The 19,440-nt window shown below is 46.3% G+C and overlaps 1 protein-coding gene across 2 annotated transcripts in view; it reads right to left on the reverse strand.

The window, feature by feature from the left end:
* Positions 1-12,053, reverse strand: part of SLC25A13 (solute carrier family 25 member 13) — a 228,256-nt gene extending 216,203 nt beyond the window's left edge. Inside the window, exon 1 of one of the 2 annotated variants that reach the window (XM_006061079.4) lies at positions 11,865-12,053. In XM_006061079.4, the coding sequence (XP_006061141.3) occupies positions 11,865-11,879 (15 nt within the window). In that variant the 5' untranslated portion in view covers positions 11,880-12,053. The remainder of the gene's footprint in view (positions 1-11,864) is intronic. The other variant, XM_045166352.1, reaches the window with a different exon arrangement.
* Between the last annotated feature and the right edge of the window lie 7,387 nt (positions 12,054-19,440).

The following is a 19,440-nucleotide window of genomic DNA, read 5'->3' on the forward strand; positions in this document are numbered from 1 at the left end:
TGCTGGTGGATCAGGAAGGCAGTATCCAAACTCACTCACCAAACATAACAACAGAGGAAATAACCAGGAATTATGTGCCGCCTGGTGCGTGTATCCAATACCAAGGATCCAGTAACCTGAGGGAGACAGCCAGCAACCACCTAGAAAGTATTCTAGCCAAAAAATAAAAATAAATAAAACCTTAAACTCAATCAAGCGTCCACATCTAACTATCAATTGTCAGGAAACACTGGGGACAGAGGAACATGGGTGGGGGCCGGGGTCGGGGGGTGCAGTCAGCAAAGTCCAAATTGCGGGAAACTACAGGAAAGATGACCCAATTCACTCATCAAATAAACTGCAGGCAGGTACACAAAAAGATGGGGAGCCAAACCTATAGATTCACAAGAGTTAAAAGACGTATCGACCAAATGCCATGTGCGGACTGTGTCTGAATCTTCATCGGGACAAACCAACTGTGAAAACTAGGGCATGGTTTTAACATCCTTACAGATACTCCAAAGAAAGAGAAAACACAATTAAGACCGGTTTTCCCTAAAACTGAGGGAAATAACTAAAAAAATAAAATAAAAATCTGCCCACCAATGGAGAGGAACGACAAGAAACATTCCTGCTTCTGACTGTGCTCTAAATTAAACAAATAAACAGCCACCCCCCCTTTTTTTTCTTCCTGCTACCCTGTTGCCACAGCTTTATGGCAGGGAATCTGAACAGGGGTTGGACACGTCCCATTTATAATACAAACCGCTGTGAAGGGTATGAGAAGGGAACGGGCATGAGGTAACACTGGAAAAGTGAGACAACGGCCAAGACCGAGGAGGCGGAATCTGGCTAATGAGATTGCATTTTTATTCTCAGGACATCATGCAGCCACACTGTGCAGCCAGGTAAACTCAAGAGGGCCATGCAGTACATTCATTATGTGCCTTGACAGGCCAGGCTGCCTGTGTGCAAGTCACAGCTCTGCCGCTTGAAAGCTGTGTGACCCGGGGCAAGTCACTGAATCTCTCTGTGCCTCAAGACTTAACCATTCTGCACAGATGAGTTGCCCCATCTGGGTAATGGAGACAATAATGGCAGTCACATGCCACGGGACTGCTCTGGAGACTACGTGACTTCACACGCAAAGCGCCTAGAACAGTGTTTGGCTTTTGTCAGCTGCTGCCGTCACTGCTATTTGCACGAGCCTTCTGAACCTTACCTTTCTCCCTCAAACGAGCTAACGACACCTTCCCTGCTATCTTGTAGATGATGATAAAGATCAAATAATGAAGCTTGGGTCTTCACATTATCTGGTCATTTTAATCTCTGTAGACTGTGAGGTCCTGAAAACAAGTCCAACAGCTTACTCATTTAGGGAAGCCCAGCAATCAGTATAGGAGGCGGCGTATAGCTGGAATCAATAACACACTTGAATGCATTTTTTAAAGACTGTCAAGGGCTGTATCCAGGAACACAGGACTGCTCTTAACACGGATACAAGAGCCAATTTTAGAAACGTCCTTGACAATTTTAGGCACTCCAGAGTGGAGAGGAAAGTGAAGGGAAGAGACCAAAGGCAAAACCAGCTTAGAGCTATGGCAGTGCTGGAGCTAAAAAGGAATGAGGACCTGAAGCCAAAACATGCAGGAGATGAGACACACCTGCCCCAGGGACCCAGAAAGGCCTAAGTGACCCATCTCTTTGCCCGTGTCCAGGTTCCCACCAGTGGTATCTCTTCTGGCTGCCCACAAAAGTACTGAGTGAACTAAGCAGAAACTTGAACTAGCAGGAAAGTTAAACTGCAGCTAAAGGTGAGGCGTGATCAAGAAAATGAATTCAACTCGAATAAACAGAGTCTGGAATATCTCTGAGACAGACAAGTTGAGATTTCCAACAAAAAGCCAAAAACGCAAGGCTGGTGCTTGAGAGCTGCCGTGGAGCCCCAGCGGTCAGAAGGCAGAGGATCTCAGGTGGAGGCCTGGGGGACACCAACATTTCAGAGTGGGGGAGTCAAGGGGAGCAGAAGGACAAAAAGAAGCTGGCCAAGGAGAAGGGACCAGCGTAAGCTAAGGGGCCAGCCAGGAGAGGGCACGTCATGAAAGCTGACAGAAGGCATCCCAGGAGGGAAGGAGCAGGTCACCATCCTGTGAGGTCAGAGATAAAGGACAGCATGCCAACAGTTTCAGAACAGAGATCACTGGTGACTCTTAGAAGAGAATGCCAAAAAATAGAATGGGCATAAGTTTATTTTCAAGGACTTTAACTATAAGTAGGCAGCAAAGAAATGGAGAAGGTTATAACCCTTAAATAGGCTTCCCTGGTGGCTCGGATGGTCAAGAATCCAATGTAGAAGACCTGGTTTCAATCCCTGGGTTGGGAAGATCTTCTGGAGGAGGAAATGGCAACCTACTCCAGTACTCTTGCCTGGGAAATCCCATGGACAGAGGAGCCTGGCGAGCTACAGTCCATGGGGTTGAGAAGAGTCAGACACCACTGAGCGGCTTTCACTGACTGACTGACTGATAACCTTTAAATAGTAATTCAGAGACGTGTTCTAAAATAATACACTGGCACTGGTGGAATCCAAATTCGCCAGAACCCAAAATTTTATACTGGATTTTATCACCATGGATTTAATTCTGCAAAAATTGAATTGATTTACAACCAAATCGAAAGACACTGTACCCTTAGTTTAGAAAGGCAGCTACATTTAATAACACACTGACAAGAGTTCCAGACCAATATTCTTGGAACTTTAATGCACATACAGTACCCCTGGGAGCTATTTAAAATGCAGATCCTGAAGCCAGAGTCTTTGTCCTGGGATGAGTGTACAGATGCTGCAATTCTAACAAGCTCCTGAGTAAAACCAATGCTCTTCATCCTTGGACCATAAACTTCCAATCACCAGACTCCAGGAAGACCACTAAAGAGAATTTGGTCTCCTTAGGCAGACAGCCTGCCTAGCCATTACTAGACAGACTGCCTAGCAGTCTAGACAGACTAGACATTACTAGACAGACTGCCTAGCCATTACTAGATGACTACTTAGTAGATCACGAGCTTAAGGAAGCACACCATCTCCTGTTCAAGTAGGTCAAATGATATCTGTGCGTGTGCTCAGTCACTCAGTCGTGTCTGACTCTTTCCAACCTCATGGACTGTAATCCACCAGGCTCTTCTGTCCATGGGATTTCCCAGGCAAGAATACTATAATGGGTTGCCATTTCCTTCTCCAGGGTATCTTCCCAACCCAAGGATTGAACCTGGGTCTTTTGCACTGGCAGGTGGATTCTTTACCACTGAGCCACCTGGGAAGACCCAAGTAATATCTATTAATACGTCCCCAGTTTTCGGTTCGGGGGAAATGTCCCACAGCCTCCAACAGATATCACTTGACAGTTCTACAGCGGTTCATAGTCCTCAAATGCTTTCCCACATTATATTTCATTTGCTCATCACAGGCCTTGTTTTCCACAGGGGGACACTGAGCACCAGAGAAGTCAGACTTTATGTTCTCACCATCAGTGAAAGCACTGGACTGGTAACCTAGGTCTTCCTGCCTTCCAGTCCAAAGCTCTCTCACTCAACTACTGATTAAAAAAAGTTCTTGAAGCTTTTCCCAACTGAGACAGTGGTGCTGACTGAGCAGTTGGGGGTTCTCTGCATCTCAGACTACAACCGTGCCTCTCAGACTACAACCGTGCCCAGGGTCAGACGGATACAAATCATGTCAAACTCAGAAAAACTACTAAATGTACACTTAGGTCTAAAAGCCCCGTTCAAATCAGACTTATGACAAGGTTCAGGACATGCGTCCTCAAAATCTGGTACATTCAGTATCTTGAGCTGAAGGAGTTTAAGAAAACAGCAGAAAGGGGAAGGTCATCTGACCTTCCACCCAACCCCACCTTCTTTCCTGAAACAGGTCAATAAACTCCCCTGCAGAGAGTACCACCCCTGTACCAGGAGGAGGGAAGACAACCTTCTCACCAAAGATGGGCAAGTTAGGGCTGAGAAACGCACACACAGAGACCTTGTTAAACTCACCCTTACCTTCCCAGTTACTTCTTCACCATTTACTACCCCTAGTGCAAACCCCTTTGTCTTGTCACCTCTTTACAAATTTATTTCTCACTGTCCAAAGGATTTTAAAGCTTTCTGCTCTGGTCACTTTCACTTCTTGTGTGGGTTCTCAGGTACACACAAAAATTCAACAAAATGTGTATGCTTTTATTTTGTTCATCTGTCCTCGTCATTTTAATTTTCAGCTCCAGCCAGGAACCCTAAGAGAAGTGAGGGAAACTTTCTCTTCCCCTACACTTACTTAGACAATTTTCTTACAAATTGTACCGTCTTATGCAAAAGATATTTTACCATAAAACAGTAAGTGGATCTTGAAATATCTGACTTTCATATCAAGTCAACAGTTTTCAGGGAAAACATGTAGAAACTCTGACTACATGCGGAAATCAAGACAAAGCTTCTAGCCTAATAACAGTCATTAAATAGAGTGGTTTATTTAGGTTGAATTGCTAAGAATTTCAACACTGCCAACTTTGCTATGTTGTCAGCACCTAAAGTCAAAAGGAACCATCCAGGCCTATTTTCACTCATGCAGCTACACAGCAAATTCCCAAAGGAAATGGTAAGCACGAGTACTCTATCTCTTAAACGTTTCCAACCAACAAACCAGACCACCACTCTACAAGCTAGTCACTGGGGATAATTCTGAGCTAGGAGACCAGAGCCGCCATTGATGGGGTCGACTTGACCCAACAAGAGGGTCTGGTAAAATGGGCATGGAAAACAGGGTTTGCTCAGTTGCTGTTAAGTACTGTGCCAAGGGAATTACATCACTGTGACAAGGGCATGTCCTCCTTACTCCCAAGCAGCAAGAACACCAGCAGGCTCACACATGCCTCTGTTCCAAGACCCACCCAAAGGCATCTGAGAAAACATGGCGGGGAAGCATAGGTGTTCATGAGGCGGCAAATGCCAAGCAGTGGGGGTAGGAACGGACCATGCCGAGCAGACCTAAACCTCACAGACAGTGGGGAACACAGGAAGGAATGCTTCCCTGTAACTCAACAAAAGCAGAGGCTGCTCACAGGACAAAACGTCAAAGAGGCGGGAGGAGTCAAGAGTTCCTCCAGCAATCTTACAAAAGAACTTGATATCCAAGAAGACTGGCTCGATCTTCTTACCCTGCACACCGGCTCTCAGCACTTCCCACCCCTCTCCTCACCCCCAGCTCTCTATATGCTAAACAACACTTGTAGAGCCCTGTGACCCAACACGGACAACACGTGGGCACCCAACTAGGTCAGCCAGGAAAAAGGCTGCAAGACCAGCGTTACAGTCCTCTTTGCAACATTTCCCCCACAAGCACCTACACTGATAAAGAAAGCCACCGAGACTTCACCGGGGACAAAAGGAGCTTTCCTTTTGGTGATAAAACCTATATTCTAGGATAATTACAAACTATATAAACTTGATGCCTAAGCACTAAGGTGAAACGGGGCAGGACTGGAAAGAGCTTGTCAAGAAAGAACGTGTAGGGATCCCTGCATATCCTTCCTCTGAAATGACACTCTAGGGATTAGGGATTTACATTGCTCTTACTGCATACCTTCCTTATTCCAAGGAACCACCAGAGGACCAACTAAAGCAAAAAGCAAGAAAAACAGCCTAGAGCTGTGGCTGGCAACCTCAGAAGCATAGTTGATTCACTTGGAGAGCATTCAAAACACCTTGGGGTTCAGGCCACACCTAAGTCCAACTGAATCAGAACTTCTAGGTGAGACCCAGGCATCAGCACTCTTATCCCCATACAGAGGACTACAATGTACTGGAACCCCTGGTCTACAACAGTGCAAAAAGCAAAGGACTTTCAATTAGAGAATCAATTACAGCCCTTCCTAGGACTCCATTTCTTCATCTGGTAAACGGGAACAGGATTAATGAAGGGAGGAGTAAGGAACACTGTGTTACATAAACTGAAGGCCAATCCAGCCCCATCAATTTAAAAACCCTAAATCCAAACATCAAACATCAATGGAAGCACAGAAACTTACCAACATCATGGCAGCATAAAAACAACTCACACATTCTTTCCTTCCTGCTCAGTACAAAAACTGGTCTGCTTTATCTTAACAGTATCATACCACCTAGCAGTTTTTACCATGAGGGAAAGAAAACCTTCAACCTGAAGAATATCCTTAATAAACTCAATCACATTTTATCCTCAATAACCAATCTCGGAAGAAGGTATTACTATCAATGAGAAGCATGAAAAACACGGAGGTCAAATATATAGCCCAAGTCCTAATTAGTGAACAATGGATTAAAATTTCTACCTGGTATATGAAGAGGTGACAGGTACACAATTCCGTGAACATGCAAAACACCACTAACCCTACACTTTGAATGGGTGACTTGGATGGCATATGACTGATGTCTCAACAAAGCTGGTTTTTAAAAACGGCATGTGACAATTTCTGACCTATGCAATCTTGTTCAAAAGCCACTTAAAAATCAGCACATATGTGTGCATGCATGCTAACTCACTTCAGTTGTGTCCAACTCTTTGCAACTGGACTGCAGCCTGCCAGGCTCCTCTGTCCATGGGATTCTCCAGGCAAGAATACTGGACTGGGTTGCCATGCCCTCCTCCGGGGGATCTTCCCCACACAGGGATCGAACCCCCATCTTTTTTGTCTCCTGCATTGGCAGGTGGGTTCTTTACCACTAGCGCCACCTGGGAAACCCACCAAGCATATACTGAGTGCCAACGCATTCTATAGATACAAACCACTGGATTGGGAAGATATGTATGTCCATAATTGTTAGTATGTGAATTCTCATATGCAAATAGAACTCTTTTTAAGGCCTAGGAAGGTGAGGCAGAGACTCGGAGCACAGAATGCCAGGTTTCAAATCCAAGCTGCAGAGCTTATTCTCTCTACAACCATGAGGAAACTACTTAAACCTCTCTGCAACTCAGTTTTCCCATCTGTAAAATGAGGACAAAGCAGACCACAGCTGCTGCTTGGTATTATGAAGAATAATGGAATTATTATTTGTAAAGTGCTTGGAAAGTGCCTGGCACACAGTAAGCACTGTGGAAGTGGTTCTCAAGAATAAAAGTCTGGTTTACAGTTACAAGACCAAAATAAAAGTCTGAAGAAAAAAGAGGCATCTAATTTCCCCTCCCAAGTCATCTCCCCTGCCCATAAATGCCACTCTCCAGTATGCTAAGCTACCAGGCAGACAATCTGGTGGACTGGGGAAGAGCACAGACTCTGGAGCCAGGCTGGCTGATCTGAACTCCAGCTCCTTTTTAATTATCAGGTCTTAGGCCGCTTACATCACCCCTTGGTGTCCATAGTGTTCATCTATAAACCAGAAATGATACTTTATAACTCATAAGAATGTTAAAGGTCTTAAACAATTTTATTAATGCTTATATAATAGGTCTTGTGCTTAGTTGCTCAGTCGAGTCTGACTCATTGCGACCCCATGGACTGTAGCCTACCAGGTTCCTCTGTCCATGGGGATTCTCCAGGCAAGAATACTGGAGTGGGTTGCCATTCCCTTCTCCAGGGGATCTTCCCAACCCAAGGATCGAACCCAGATCTCCTGCACTGTAGGCGGATTCTTTACCAGCTGAGCCACAAGGGAAGCCCAAGTCGGCAGCCTATCTCTTCTCCAGGGGATCCTCCCAACCCAGGAATTGAACAGGGATCTCCTGCATTGCAGGCGGATTCTCTACCAACTGAGCTACCACGGAAGCCCATTAATGCTTATTAATAACAGTCTTGTTAATGCTATCATTAAGTCTTATTATGGAGAAGGCAATGGCACCCCACTCCAGTACTCTTGCCTGGAAAATCCCATGGATGGAGGAGCCTGGTAGGCTGCAGTCCATGGGGTCACGAAGAGCTGGACACAACTGAGTGACTTCACTTTCACTTTTCACTTTCATGCATTGGAGAAGGAAATGGCAACCCACTCCAGTGTTCTTGCCTGGAGAATCCCAGGGACGAGGAAGCCTGGTGGCTTGCTGTCTATGGGGTCACACAGAGTCAGACACGACTGAAGCGACTTAGCAGCAGCAGCAGCAGCAAGTCTTATTAACTCATTTAATAATGCTTTTAATTATTACCTCACTTAATATTGAATCTTGGGCTTCTCTTGTGGTTAAGAATCCAACCTGCCAATGCAGGAGACACAAGTTCCATTCCTGGCCGAGGAATCCTACATATTTCATGGCAACTATGCCCTCGCGCCACAACTAAAACCCACATGCCCTAGCACCCATGCCCTGCAACAAGAGAAGCCAGTGCAATGAGAAGCCCGTGCACCTCAAAGAAGAGTAGCCCCTGTTCACAGCAGCTAGACAAAGCCCACGTGCAGCAACAAAGACCCAGTACAGACGAAAATAAATAAATTAATGAATTAAAAAAAAAAAGAACTGAATCTCACATCTAGTCAATGCTGTCAGCTACTCTCCTATTTATTACCTGTTATCCCCTAAATGCCGGAGAAGGCAATGGCACCCCACTCTAGTACTCTTGCCTGGAAAATCCCATGGACGGAGGAGCCTGGAAGGCTGCAGTCCATGGGGTCGCTGAGGGTCGGACACGACTGAGCGACTTCACTTCCACTTTTCACTCTCATGCATTGGAGAAGGAAATGGCAACCCACTCCAGTGTTCTTGCCTGGAGAATCCCAGGGACGGGGGAGCCTGGTGGGCTGTCGTCTATGGGGTTGCACAGAGTTGGACACGACTGAAGCGACTTAGCAGCAGCAGCAGCAGCCTCCCCTAAATGCAGCAGGTGCTCTCACTTCTCTGTCTTTCAGTTGCTGTTTCCTGTCCCTGATGTGATCTCCCCTCTTCCTCCAACCACTCCTTCTGAACCACCACTACCTTGGAGAAGTCCTCCCCTTCCCGTCCCCCACCCCCAGGGGGGAAACAGGCTCCTTCTCTGATGCTCCTATTATGCTCCTCTTGTTATGGCACTACTCTTACGTGGGCCAATAATCAAAAAAATTAAGAATAAGTAAGTGGTCAAGAGATCAACAAATTGCTAGGTGTGGCTAAATTCATCCAGAAAATATCAAATTTGCTTAAATATTCAAATGATTCGCCACAGTGAGTGCTGGAATTCACCTATAAGTATTGAGTTTCAGATTCTGGGTCCAATTTCTTAGACACTTCATTGAGATGAGATTCTCTCCCTAGACAGGCTCCTTAAGTTTTAAGAGGGGATGTCAATCCTATCCCCAGATAAGATTGCTAAGTCTACGAATTTGTGTTCAATATGGAATATCTGTGCTCCACGAAAAAGCAAAGAGCACGGCCTTTAACTCAGGCTTCACAGCACTGCCTAATAGTGAACAAAACCAAGGAGCGTCCAAAGGTAATAAATAAGGGGCATTCCTGGACTAAGGTGGACCAGCACAGCTCATCTTTTAAGACTACAATTAGGCCTCGTTCGTGGCTCAGACGGTAAAGAATCTGCGTGCAATGCAGGAGACCCGGGTTCAATGCCTGGGTTGGGAAGATCCCCTGGAGAAGGGAATGGCAACCCACTCCAGTATTCTTGCCTGGAGAATTCCATGGACAGAGGAGTCTGGCGGGCTACAGTCCATGGGGCTGCAGGGTCAGAAACGACTGAGCAACTAACACACACACACAAAGACTACATTTACTGCACTGCCCTTGCGCTAGAATGAGAGACACTATAAGAAATGGCCTTCTGGAATCCACAAACGTGTGTTTGTGGTTATGAGGCAGTTTTGAATGCAGTTTGCACACTGCTTATAAAAAGAAATGGGGAGAAACTGCCCTCAGAGAGCAGAAAAAGGGGACCTCTCTTCCAAGTAACTGACCTCACTGATCGCATCCTCTCTGCTTTGGCTGCTAGAAGATTCAGTCACCTCTAGCAAGCACCCACATCCTTATTGTCTATTACCCTTAGTCCTTGTTGCATCTTACTTTGCCTTCTTTCTGTTTTTCTCATCTACTCTGACTTGATTTTGACATGTCTTTCTGGTTTATAAATATATGTATATATGATGTCAGCCGTAAGAAATCCTTAAAAGAGGCAAGTTTAGATGAATAAATAAATAAAAACACAAGTTCGCAAAGAGTAAAAATGAAATGATTCATTTTCCCTGACTCTCACTACTTGGCTAAAATTCAACTGCCCTTATTGATATGATGTGACAGTTTAATAAAAATACAACCCAAAAGTTAAGCCTGTTCCCACATCATTTATTATTTCATACGAGTTAATCAGTATTAAAGTCCATCTACATGCCTACTCCTCCATTTAAGTTCCTCACTTTATCTCCAAACTAAGTAAAGTATTTAATTCATCTATAGAAGTAAAAATGACAGGAAAGTATGGGTATCTACTCCCACCTACTCTCCTGAAAGAAGTCACCTGGAGGGAACTTAATTGTTCCCTTGTACTCTGATTGCATGTAAATTTAATGCAAAGAAAAGGTCAAAAGTTGTTAGGTTGGAAAGGGCTAAATGCAGGCTCCAGAAATGAATCCCAGTGATTCTCAGAGAATCTACCTAAAACAGCTGTATATGTACATGTGTCTGCTCATGTATACTCAGAGTGCCCTTCTTAGGATGGAACCTGGAGTAATTACAGAAAAGAAAAGGGCCACTTAGGCCACATAATCTAGGAACACCGAAAAGCCTGCAGATTTGGGGAGGCCTGGAGAAACTTAGGTCATAGAACAGCATTTAAATATATTTGTCTGCTTACAATTTCCATTGCAAATGTGATTAGTTTGCACGAATAAATAGGAATATGATGTGTTGGCCATGTTTTCCTCTTGAGGGTTATCACAGAGTTTTGATTAAGGACAAATGTCTGAAATGTTGGGTATATTTAAGTTCACGACACTTAAAATGAGCTAGGAAGTTGTATAGGCTTGATTAAAGGGCTGCCTTCGTGAACTTAAAATTAAAAGCAATAAATTCCAATGAGTCAAGTGATTGGGCCTAAATATGGTGTTCTGCCAAAAAAGGTTGAAATGGAGTCCAAAGAGATTGAAATAGTGCCCACGTTTCAAGAAACGGTGAAAGAGGAAAGGTCAAGCTGTCGGAGTTGCCTTTCCTCTGGGTTAGTGAACGAGTACCATTATGCAGAACTCCTTTTAAGTAGAACTTCACAGGAGTTACAGGCTCCCAGGACAATCTGTTTTGTCATTTCTGTAAAGAAGCCTCTCAAACGCTCAAAGGCCAGTGTGTTAAGTGTTGTCAGATGCTCAGAGCAGAGAGATGAGAAGAGGGGGCGTGGGGAGGGGAGGTACTCTGGAGTTTTTATGCACACGCGTGCTGGCCAACTCCAGCAGTCTCCAAAACGGAAGTCAAGGTGACTTCCCCAGCCGCGGGAGGGCGGAGCCTTTGAAACCTAATAGGATCATGCTTCGGCGCCGGCAGTGCCCCCGGGAAGCTTCAGCTCGGGTCAACAACAACCGGGGTCACGAGCAGGAGCGCACTGGGGTGGCCGAGAGGACCTGCTGACCCGGAGCCCTCTCCCACCCCGGGACGCCATAGCGCCCGCTCTTCTGCTCTTCTTCACCGGCCTTGGCTCAGCCCGCCGCGCGCCCGCTAGGCACCGACTCCCAGGCCCGGCCAAGTGGGAGGGTCCAGCCGGCAAAGTTTCTGCGGCAACGTCGGGCCCTGGGCCCCGCAATCGCCGCTTGTGCTGGCCGGGAGGGACGGCGACCTCCCTCCTCCCGCTGCTGCAAGGTGGAACAGCCGCCGTGCGCCCCTTTCTGTTTCCTTTCCCTGTTGCACCAACCGAGCACGTGAACGCCAGGGCCCCTCGCGGTCCCCGGCCGACGCTTACCTTGGCGGCCGCCATGCTTCGCCCTGGGTGCGGGCAGCTGCGGGCTGCAGGACGCTCTCACTGGCTCGCCGGCGCTGCGGACCTGGGCAGCTCACTTCCCGTCCCGACGGCGGCGAGGGCGGCGATACAGCCCGGCAGCGTGCGCGCCCGGCCTGCTTCCCCACGCCCTCCTGCCGGCGCGGGTCATGCGGGCGCTGCCAGCCCATTGGCTGGGCCTGGCCGGGGCTGCCGGGGCGCGCGTGATCCGGGCGGCCTCTGCCCTGCTGCGGGGCGGGCCCGGGTCTGGGGGCGGTGGACTGGCCCCGCGCACGTGACCCCGGCTGCGCTGTCCAGCAGGGCGACCTCTGCAGCGGGGGGCCGGCAGGCGGTGGCGGGGTTCACGACCGTGTTTTGCGAGCAGGTGGCCTCGCGAGGGAAGCTGTTGGCTTCGGCTGCTCCCAGGGGCTGCTCCAGGGCCTCCAGACCCACAGGCAGGACACACAGCTGGGGAAGTTGAGAACTGACATTAGGTCCCAGGTTTATCCAGGTGTTCCCTGTCGGTTCCCTTTCAGAGGGGCTCCCCTCTGGGGTGGGGGGTGGGGGGGACGTCATTTAAGAGATCCCGAAGCATTGACTAGTCTATGGGAAATAGGAAAGTAATGTCTCTGGCAGACCTAGTTTTAGGTCAGATCTAGCTCAGTCGAAGTACCAAACAGCTGTGTGTATAAGTGCAGAACTCACATGTGCTGGGGCCACTTCATTTACACCCTACATAGTAGGAAGGCAGAGATCAAAGAACCCCCCCCCCAAATAGGCCCTACTGAAAGAAACAGGTTAAATTTTAATGTAAAAATAGAATGTGTAACCCCCAGAGGTCTTTCTCTTTATAAGAATTTCATTCAGTTACCTCTGCTACCAAAATTTATAATTAAGGCAATGGTGGTCAGTGAAAAGGGCTTTAAATGTTTTGTAGATTATGGATATAACCTAGCAACAAAAGTGGTTTTTACCAGTCATTTTCATCAATTAACACTGATTGAGTGTCTGCTACTTGCCAGGCACTGTGTTAGGTGCTAGGAACACCAAAATGACCTGAGAAATGGTTCCAGCCCTTAAAAAGCTTAAGGGCTAGTGGGAAAGCTGGCACATAAACACTTAACGTCCATATAACCTGTCAAGGCAGCAACCTCTACCCAAGGACCATGGGACCACTGAAGACTGGGGAAACCTCTTAGAGGAGATGATGCCTAGGCTGAATGCACTAAAGTAGCTGTGAATTAGCTCATTGAAGTGGAGGGGGATGGTTTTCCAGCCAGAGAAAATAAGGAGGAGAGGACGCCCAGAAATTACTGAGGAAACAGAACAAGTTATGAAAGTGATGGGTCATGGAAGGTAAGGAGCTGTGGAACTGCGGGAAGAAGAGTCTGGACAGGCAGGTTGGGACCATTCATGGAGGGTGCTGGGTGCCATGGTGAAGGGTGTGCACCTTAACTGAGGGGCTTTAAGGGAGGTGGCATGGCCAGGATTACAATGTCGATGGATCCTGCTTGAGGTGTGGAGGACGGGGTAAGGCCACACTGTTGGGATATTCAGATAAGACGGACTGAGGACTTGAAACCAGAGATGGGATAGGGCTAGAGGAAGGAATAGGAGGTAAAATTAGTCAGTTTGGTGACCGATACTATGTGGGGGTAAGAGAGAGAAAGAAAGTCACCCTGTCTTGCACATTGGGCCCTGGTGTAGATGTTGGAAAGACGCCAGAGATAACAGGTAATAAATACATCAGTAATACAGGAGTGTTTTGAAGTGTGTGCCTCTTGTCTGTAAGGAGAGTGTATGTGAAATACACAAATTATACTGTAAAAGACAAACGTTTCAAAAGGGAGTGGTTGATTAAGAGATTCTCAAGAGGTTTAACAAAGACTGGAACAACTCGAATGTGTTCAATAGGCAACAGAGAAAGACCAGGCAAGGAGTTAAAGAATAGAGACAAAAGCAAAACCAGGAGAAATGATAGCAAAACGGATAGCAGGGGACGAGTCTACAGCTCAGGCAGAGGGGTGGTCCTGGCTGCTGTAAAGAGTTTTTAAAATGTACAGAGAAAATACAACCTCATGGAACCAAGATCACATCATATACCATATACTATTTTAAAGGACATCACTGAAGCTCTCTGTTTATAATACAGTGAACTTTAAACAAATGTAAATGTGGTATGTTTTCTGGAAATCTCGGAAAATTCAGAAAATCATAGTAATGACAAAGTCACTCATATTTCTTGTATCAGAGTTAGCCACTGTTAACATATTACTGTTACATTCTTCAAAACGATGTCTTCATGTGTTCATGTAGAGTCATTTTTTTTTATTTAAATACAAGGATTCATACTCTGTAATTTTTTTTATGTCCGCTTTAACAAAGCAAAGTCATACTGGGTGGTTTACAGTAACAAGTTTATTCTCTCCCCATTATGGAGGTCAGAATTCCAGAATGAGTCCTAAGGGGCTAAACCAAGGTGGAGAAGGTTGAAGGGAGTATCTGTTTCTTTGCCTTTTCCAGGGGGCCCATGGCCCCTCCTCCATCTTCAAAGCCAGCTCACAAACATCTCTCTGAATTCCGCTTCCCTCACATTTCCTCTTCTGTCATGATCTCCCTCTGCCTCTTGCTCATAAGGACTCGGTGCTGTGCTGTGCTCAGTCGCTCAGCAGCCTCTGACTCTTTGTGACCCCATGTACAGTCCATGGCCCGCCAGGCTCCTCTATCCATGGGAGTCTCCAGGCAAGAATAATGGAGTGGGTTGCCATGACCTCCTCCAGGGGATCTTCCCAACCCAGGGATCAAACCCAGGTCTCCCACATTGCAGACAGATTCTTTACTGTCTGAGCCACCAGGGAAGCCATAAGGACACTGACGATGGCATTTGGGATCCACCCAGATAAGCCAGGCTAATCTACCTCCATATCTTTAACACAATGGCATCTGCAAAAAGAATCTCTGCCATATAAGGTAATATTCATAGGCTCCAGAGGTTAGGATGCAGACATCTGGGGGAACCATTCGTCTACCTACCAAACCTACCACACTCTGGATGCAAATATAACCACATATGAATAAAAATGTATTTCCACTTACAGTTGGAGTCAGACTCAGTCCATTAAGCTTTCTCTCTCCTAGAATTCCTCTAGAAAATGAGACTTTTGAAAAATTAAACTGTCATAAGACCTGAAATATTGAAGGAGGCTCCCTGTCTTCCACATGACCTGTCAACAATGGGAAGCATGATCTGAGAGGATGAAGTGTAAGTTGACCGGTCATCTGCTGCTTTGTCTTGTCCTTACAGCCACCCTCCCGATAAGTGATTCAGGCCATTCTTGTCCCTATCCCCAGACCACCCTCTTCCCTGCCACTTAAAAGTAGCTGGCGCTGAATTTTGACTGAAAGGGCCCTATTATGGGTTGTGTCTCCCTCCAGTCCTAATCACCCTGACCTCAGAAAATGACTTATTTTGAAATTGAAGATGTAATTAGTAAAGATGAGGTCATACTGGAGCATGGTGGGCCCTTAACCCACCATGACTGGTGTCCCTATAAGAAGACACAGAAACACACCAGGAGGAGCCACGTGACGTAAAGGCAATGACGAGAGTGATGCAGCTGCAAGCCGGGGACACCAAAGGGCAACAGCCACCACTAGAAGCTAAGAGGCTAGAAGAGATGCTAACCAGAGTCTCAAGAGGGTCCATGGCCTTGCCAACACCTTAATTTGGGATTTCTAGCCTCCAGAACCAAGAAAGAATACAATTCTGTTGTTTTAAGCCCCCCGAGTTTGTGGAACTTTATTATGGGAGCCCAAGGAAACAGATACAGAGCCCAAAGCCACCTACGTGTTGGACCAGATGCCAACATGGCCTGTTGGGAAAGCGGCAAACCAAACCATGGTGAAACTCGAGGGCTGACAACATGAGCTCAAGCCCTGGGGTTCAGAAGAGTGAGCGGTGTGTCCTGTTCTGAGCTTTCACCTTCCTCAGGGTGGCGGTGCTTTGCACATGCACCTTGACCATGCCCTTTAAACCATCTGGTTTTCCCCAGCTCCACTAAAACAAGCAAACAAAAGGCACCACTCTCCCTATGAGCATGTTCCTAGATTAGACTGCAGGAAAGGGTATCCTGCAAGAATGCTTGCAAAGCACCTCACCTACCAATAAGTTTGGGCATATAACTGAGAATTATAATAATGATCTTTTGTGTGGATGGCGTGTTACAAAGGTAATGCTAGGGATGGTAAAAAGCATATATGACAGAGTGAAAGGAGCACCATGAAATAAGTAAATGAAGAGCTCCCAATGAACCGCTCTCAGCGGTTGCTGCTGAGTCTCGCCAGCTCAAGGACACAGAGAATCCCTCTGTTGCAGTCATCTGTCTTTGGGATCCTGCCAAGTGTCAAATCAAGCATGATAAGCCTTTCCTGAGCATGGGCAGAAGGTAGGTCGGGAATGAACATGATCTAGCTTCTTAGTAGATCCAAAGGAGAAAAGCTGTGTCAACATTTTTAGAGTTAGAGGGAAGGTAGGGGAGGGAGGAAGAGAGTAAGGATGAGGAGACAGGACACCTTGAGTAAGTGTGCTTGCAAACAAATCCCCAAGTTTTGAGATCCTAGGCTCTGAAAGCAAGGGCTTGAACAACTAGGTTCTGAGAGAAGAGCAAGTATACAAGCCCGGGAACACCTGCCCCCACCTCAGCAGAACACAGGGGGACCTCGGTTTCACCAAATATTAAGTTGTAAGCATTGAATTTACCCCAGAATGGAATAAGGGGCCATATTAGCAACTACCAGGGGTCTGCTGGGGAAAAGGAATAACAGGTATTAACTTTACAAGATAATTCCTCATTGTGTCCTGGTCAGATAGCCAAATACCCCGATTTAGTGATAAATAATTAGATTCACAAGTACTCAAGGTACACAGAACTTTGTGAGAGTCAAAGAAAGCCTCTAAAATCTGATGCAGCCACTACAAATTTGGGGGTGAATACACATGTCCAATTTCAAGTCAAGTCTCTAGCCTCGAAGGTTTATTAGTGAAGTATCTTAAATTGAGATTGAAGTGACAGATGGCACATAGTACCCTCAAAAGCTCTCAGCTGGAAGAGTAATATGACTGCTCCATGCCCCAAGAGCACAATGAACTCTTCAGTAAGATTGAGCACATGGCTATCACTGACCAGCATCCATGGGGTAATATACACCATTCATACCTCCCTGGGATGCACGCTGACCATTGCTGCCTCTGCCAACACAGTCTTATAATCTAGTATTAAACAGTTTCCCTGCCCTGCATTATAAGGACTTGACCCTGGCACAGAAACAAAAGTGAAAAAGACACAGTCCTGGGACTTTAGAGAGTTCACAGATCTGTCATTCAAGCCTTTGTTGAATGTCACCATATCAGAGATGTCTCCCACCTCCACTCACCTACGGTTAGCATTTCATCCTATCTATCCCTTATCACCTGGCCATACATTTATTAGTTTACTGTCTGCCTCCCCATATTGGGATGAAAACAGGGATTGCATCTCTATTAGTTCATATCCAGGATATTATAACACTGTTTGCATTATACAAGGCACTCACATATTTGTTTAATGCATGCATTGGAAATAGAAACTCGTATGCCTGGGGCACCAAGACCAATAAAAATTGAAGAAGGCTATCCCACAGAGGCAGTGAGTAGGAGTTTAAATTAAGGCATTTTGATGATTTGGTTTCGTCCACAATTGTAGGGCATATTCTGAATTTCCTATGTGAAAATATTAGACCAGAGCATTTGCACTTCCCAATACTTTACTCCAGCCACCATTTCACAAGAATAATGTCCCCAATTCCTTTACAACAGTGACAAGAAGGCAAGTAATTAAACAGTAGGAATATTTTGGAGATCCAACTATATGAGTACAGACAGTTCTAATGGAATGAGTACAGCAGATATTCAAACCATACTGAAGCAAGTCTCATGCCTTATACTTTATTGTGTTATACAGACCAGGCTTGAAATTTTGGTGTATTGACACCAAACAGGACCCTCTGTTAGGGGAAACATCCTGGCTGAAACCACCCGCACTAGCCAGGCCCCATAGTAACCATTTGCATGAATTATTTTATGACAGGAGGCCCTGGTAAGGAACCTGGAACTAACAAGCCGCCACCACCAGAAGAGTTCGGAAAGGGTTAAAAGGAGATGCCACGTGTCCTACCACCTCCCAGAATCCTCCTTACTGGCATCCATCTTGGCTGAGCAACGCGTGTGCCTACAGGAAGGACCCTGAGACAGAGTGATTGGCCAAAGACAACCTGGAAACTAATCCCATTACCATAAAGACTGCAAGTCACGTGGCAGATTAGTTTTGCTAGGGTTCCCTTACCCTCCTGCTGTCCACATGGTAGCCCCTTCCCAATAAAGTCTCTTGTTTTGTCAGCACATGGGGGTCCTCAGACAATTCACTTCTGAGTGTTAGACAAGAACCCCCTTTCGGGTCCTGGAAAGGGTACCCCCTTGCTGTAACACCTGTGGGGGCCTCCTGCGCACAAAGCCTTTCTGTGTCCCCCATTTCTCATTTATAAGAAATAGGCTTCATTCAGCCTCCTCTACCTTCCCTGAGTTCCAAAGGGCAGATTCAAACAGTTGCTAATCAGGGAAGGGAGGGAATGAAGAAAGAATGGAGGAACAGCCAGCAAACAATAGTACAGGCTTGGAGCAGAATCCTGGTTCCTCCTGAAAGAATATACATAATAATATCTTTGAATTCTTCTGCAGAAACTAAAGTCCCCACCCAGATGTTGCTGTTGTTGTTCAGTCCTAAGGCATGTCTGGCTCTTTGGGACCCCATGTACTGCAGCACGCCAGGCTTCCCTGTTCCTCACCATCTCCCAGAGTTTGCTCAAACTCACGTCCATTGAGTTGGTGATGCCATCCAACCATATCATCCTCTGTCATCCCCTTCTCCTCCTGCTTTCCATCTTCCCAAGCATCAGGGTCTTTTCCAATGAGTAAATAAACAAAACTCAATAAAAAAAATTTTAAAGCCCACAACAACATAAATTTATTATCTTGCAGTTCTACAGTTCAGAAGTCTAAAATGGGTAAAATCAAGGAACCAGCAGGGCTGGGTTGCTTTCTGGAGGCTCAGAGAGAATCCATTTCCTTACTGTTACAGCTTCTAGAAGTCAGGTTCATGACCCTTCTTCTCCATCTTCAAAGCCAGCAACAGCAAGCCCAGCTCTTCTCCTATCACATCACTCTGATCTCCTCTTCTTTGCTCTTTTACATTTAAGGACCCTTATGATCACACTGGGCCTCCCAGGTGGTGATAGTGGTAAAGAACCTGCCTGCCAATGCAGGAGACGTAAGAGATGTGGGTTCTGTCCCTGGGTTGGGAAGATCCCTTGGAGGAGGGCATGGCAACCTACTCCAGGGTTCTTGCCTGGATAATCCCTTGGACAGAGGAGTCTGGTGGGCTACAGTCCATGGGGTTGCAAAGAGTCGGACATGCCTGAGCAACTTAGCACACATAATTACACCAGGTTCCCCCAGATAATCTGGCGT

The sequence above is a fragment of the Bubalus bubalis genome, chromosome 8 (assembly GCF_019923935.1).
Source record: "Bubalus bubalis isolate 160015118507 breed Murrah chromosome 8, NDDB_SH_1, whole genome shotgun sequence".
Lineage (NCBI taxonomy): Eukaryota > Metazoa > Chordata > Mammalia > Artiodactyla > Bovidae > Bubalus > Bubalus bubalis.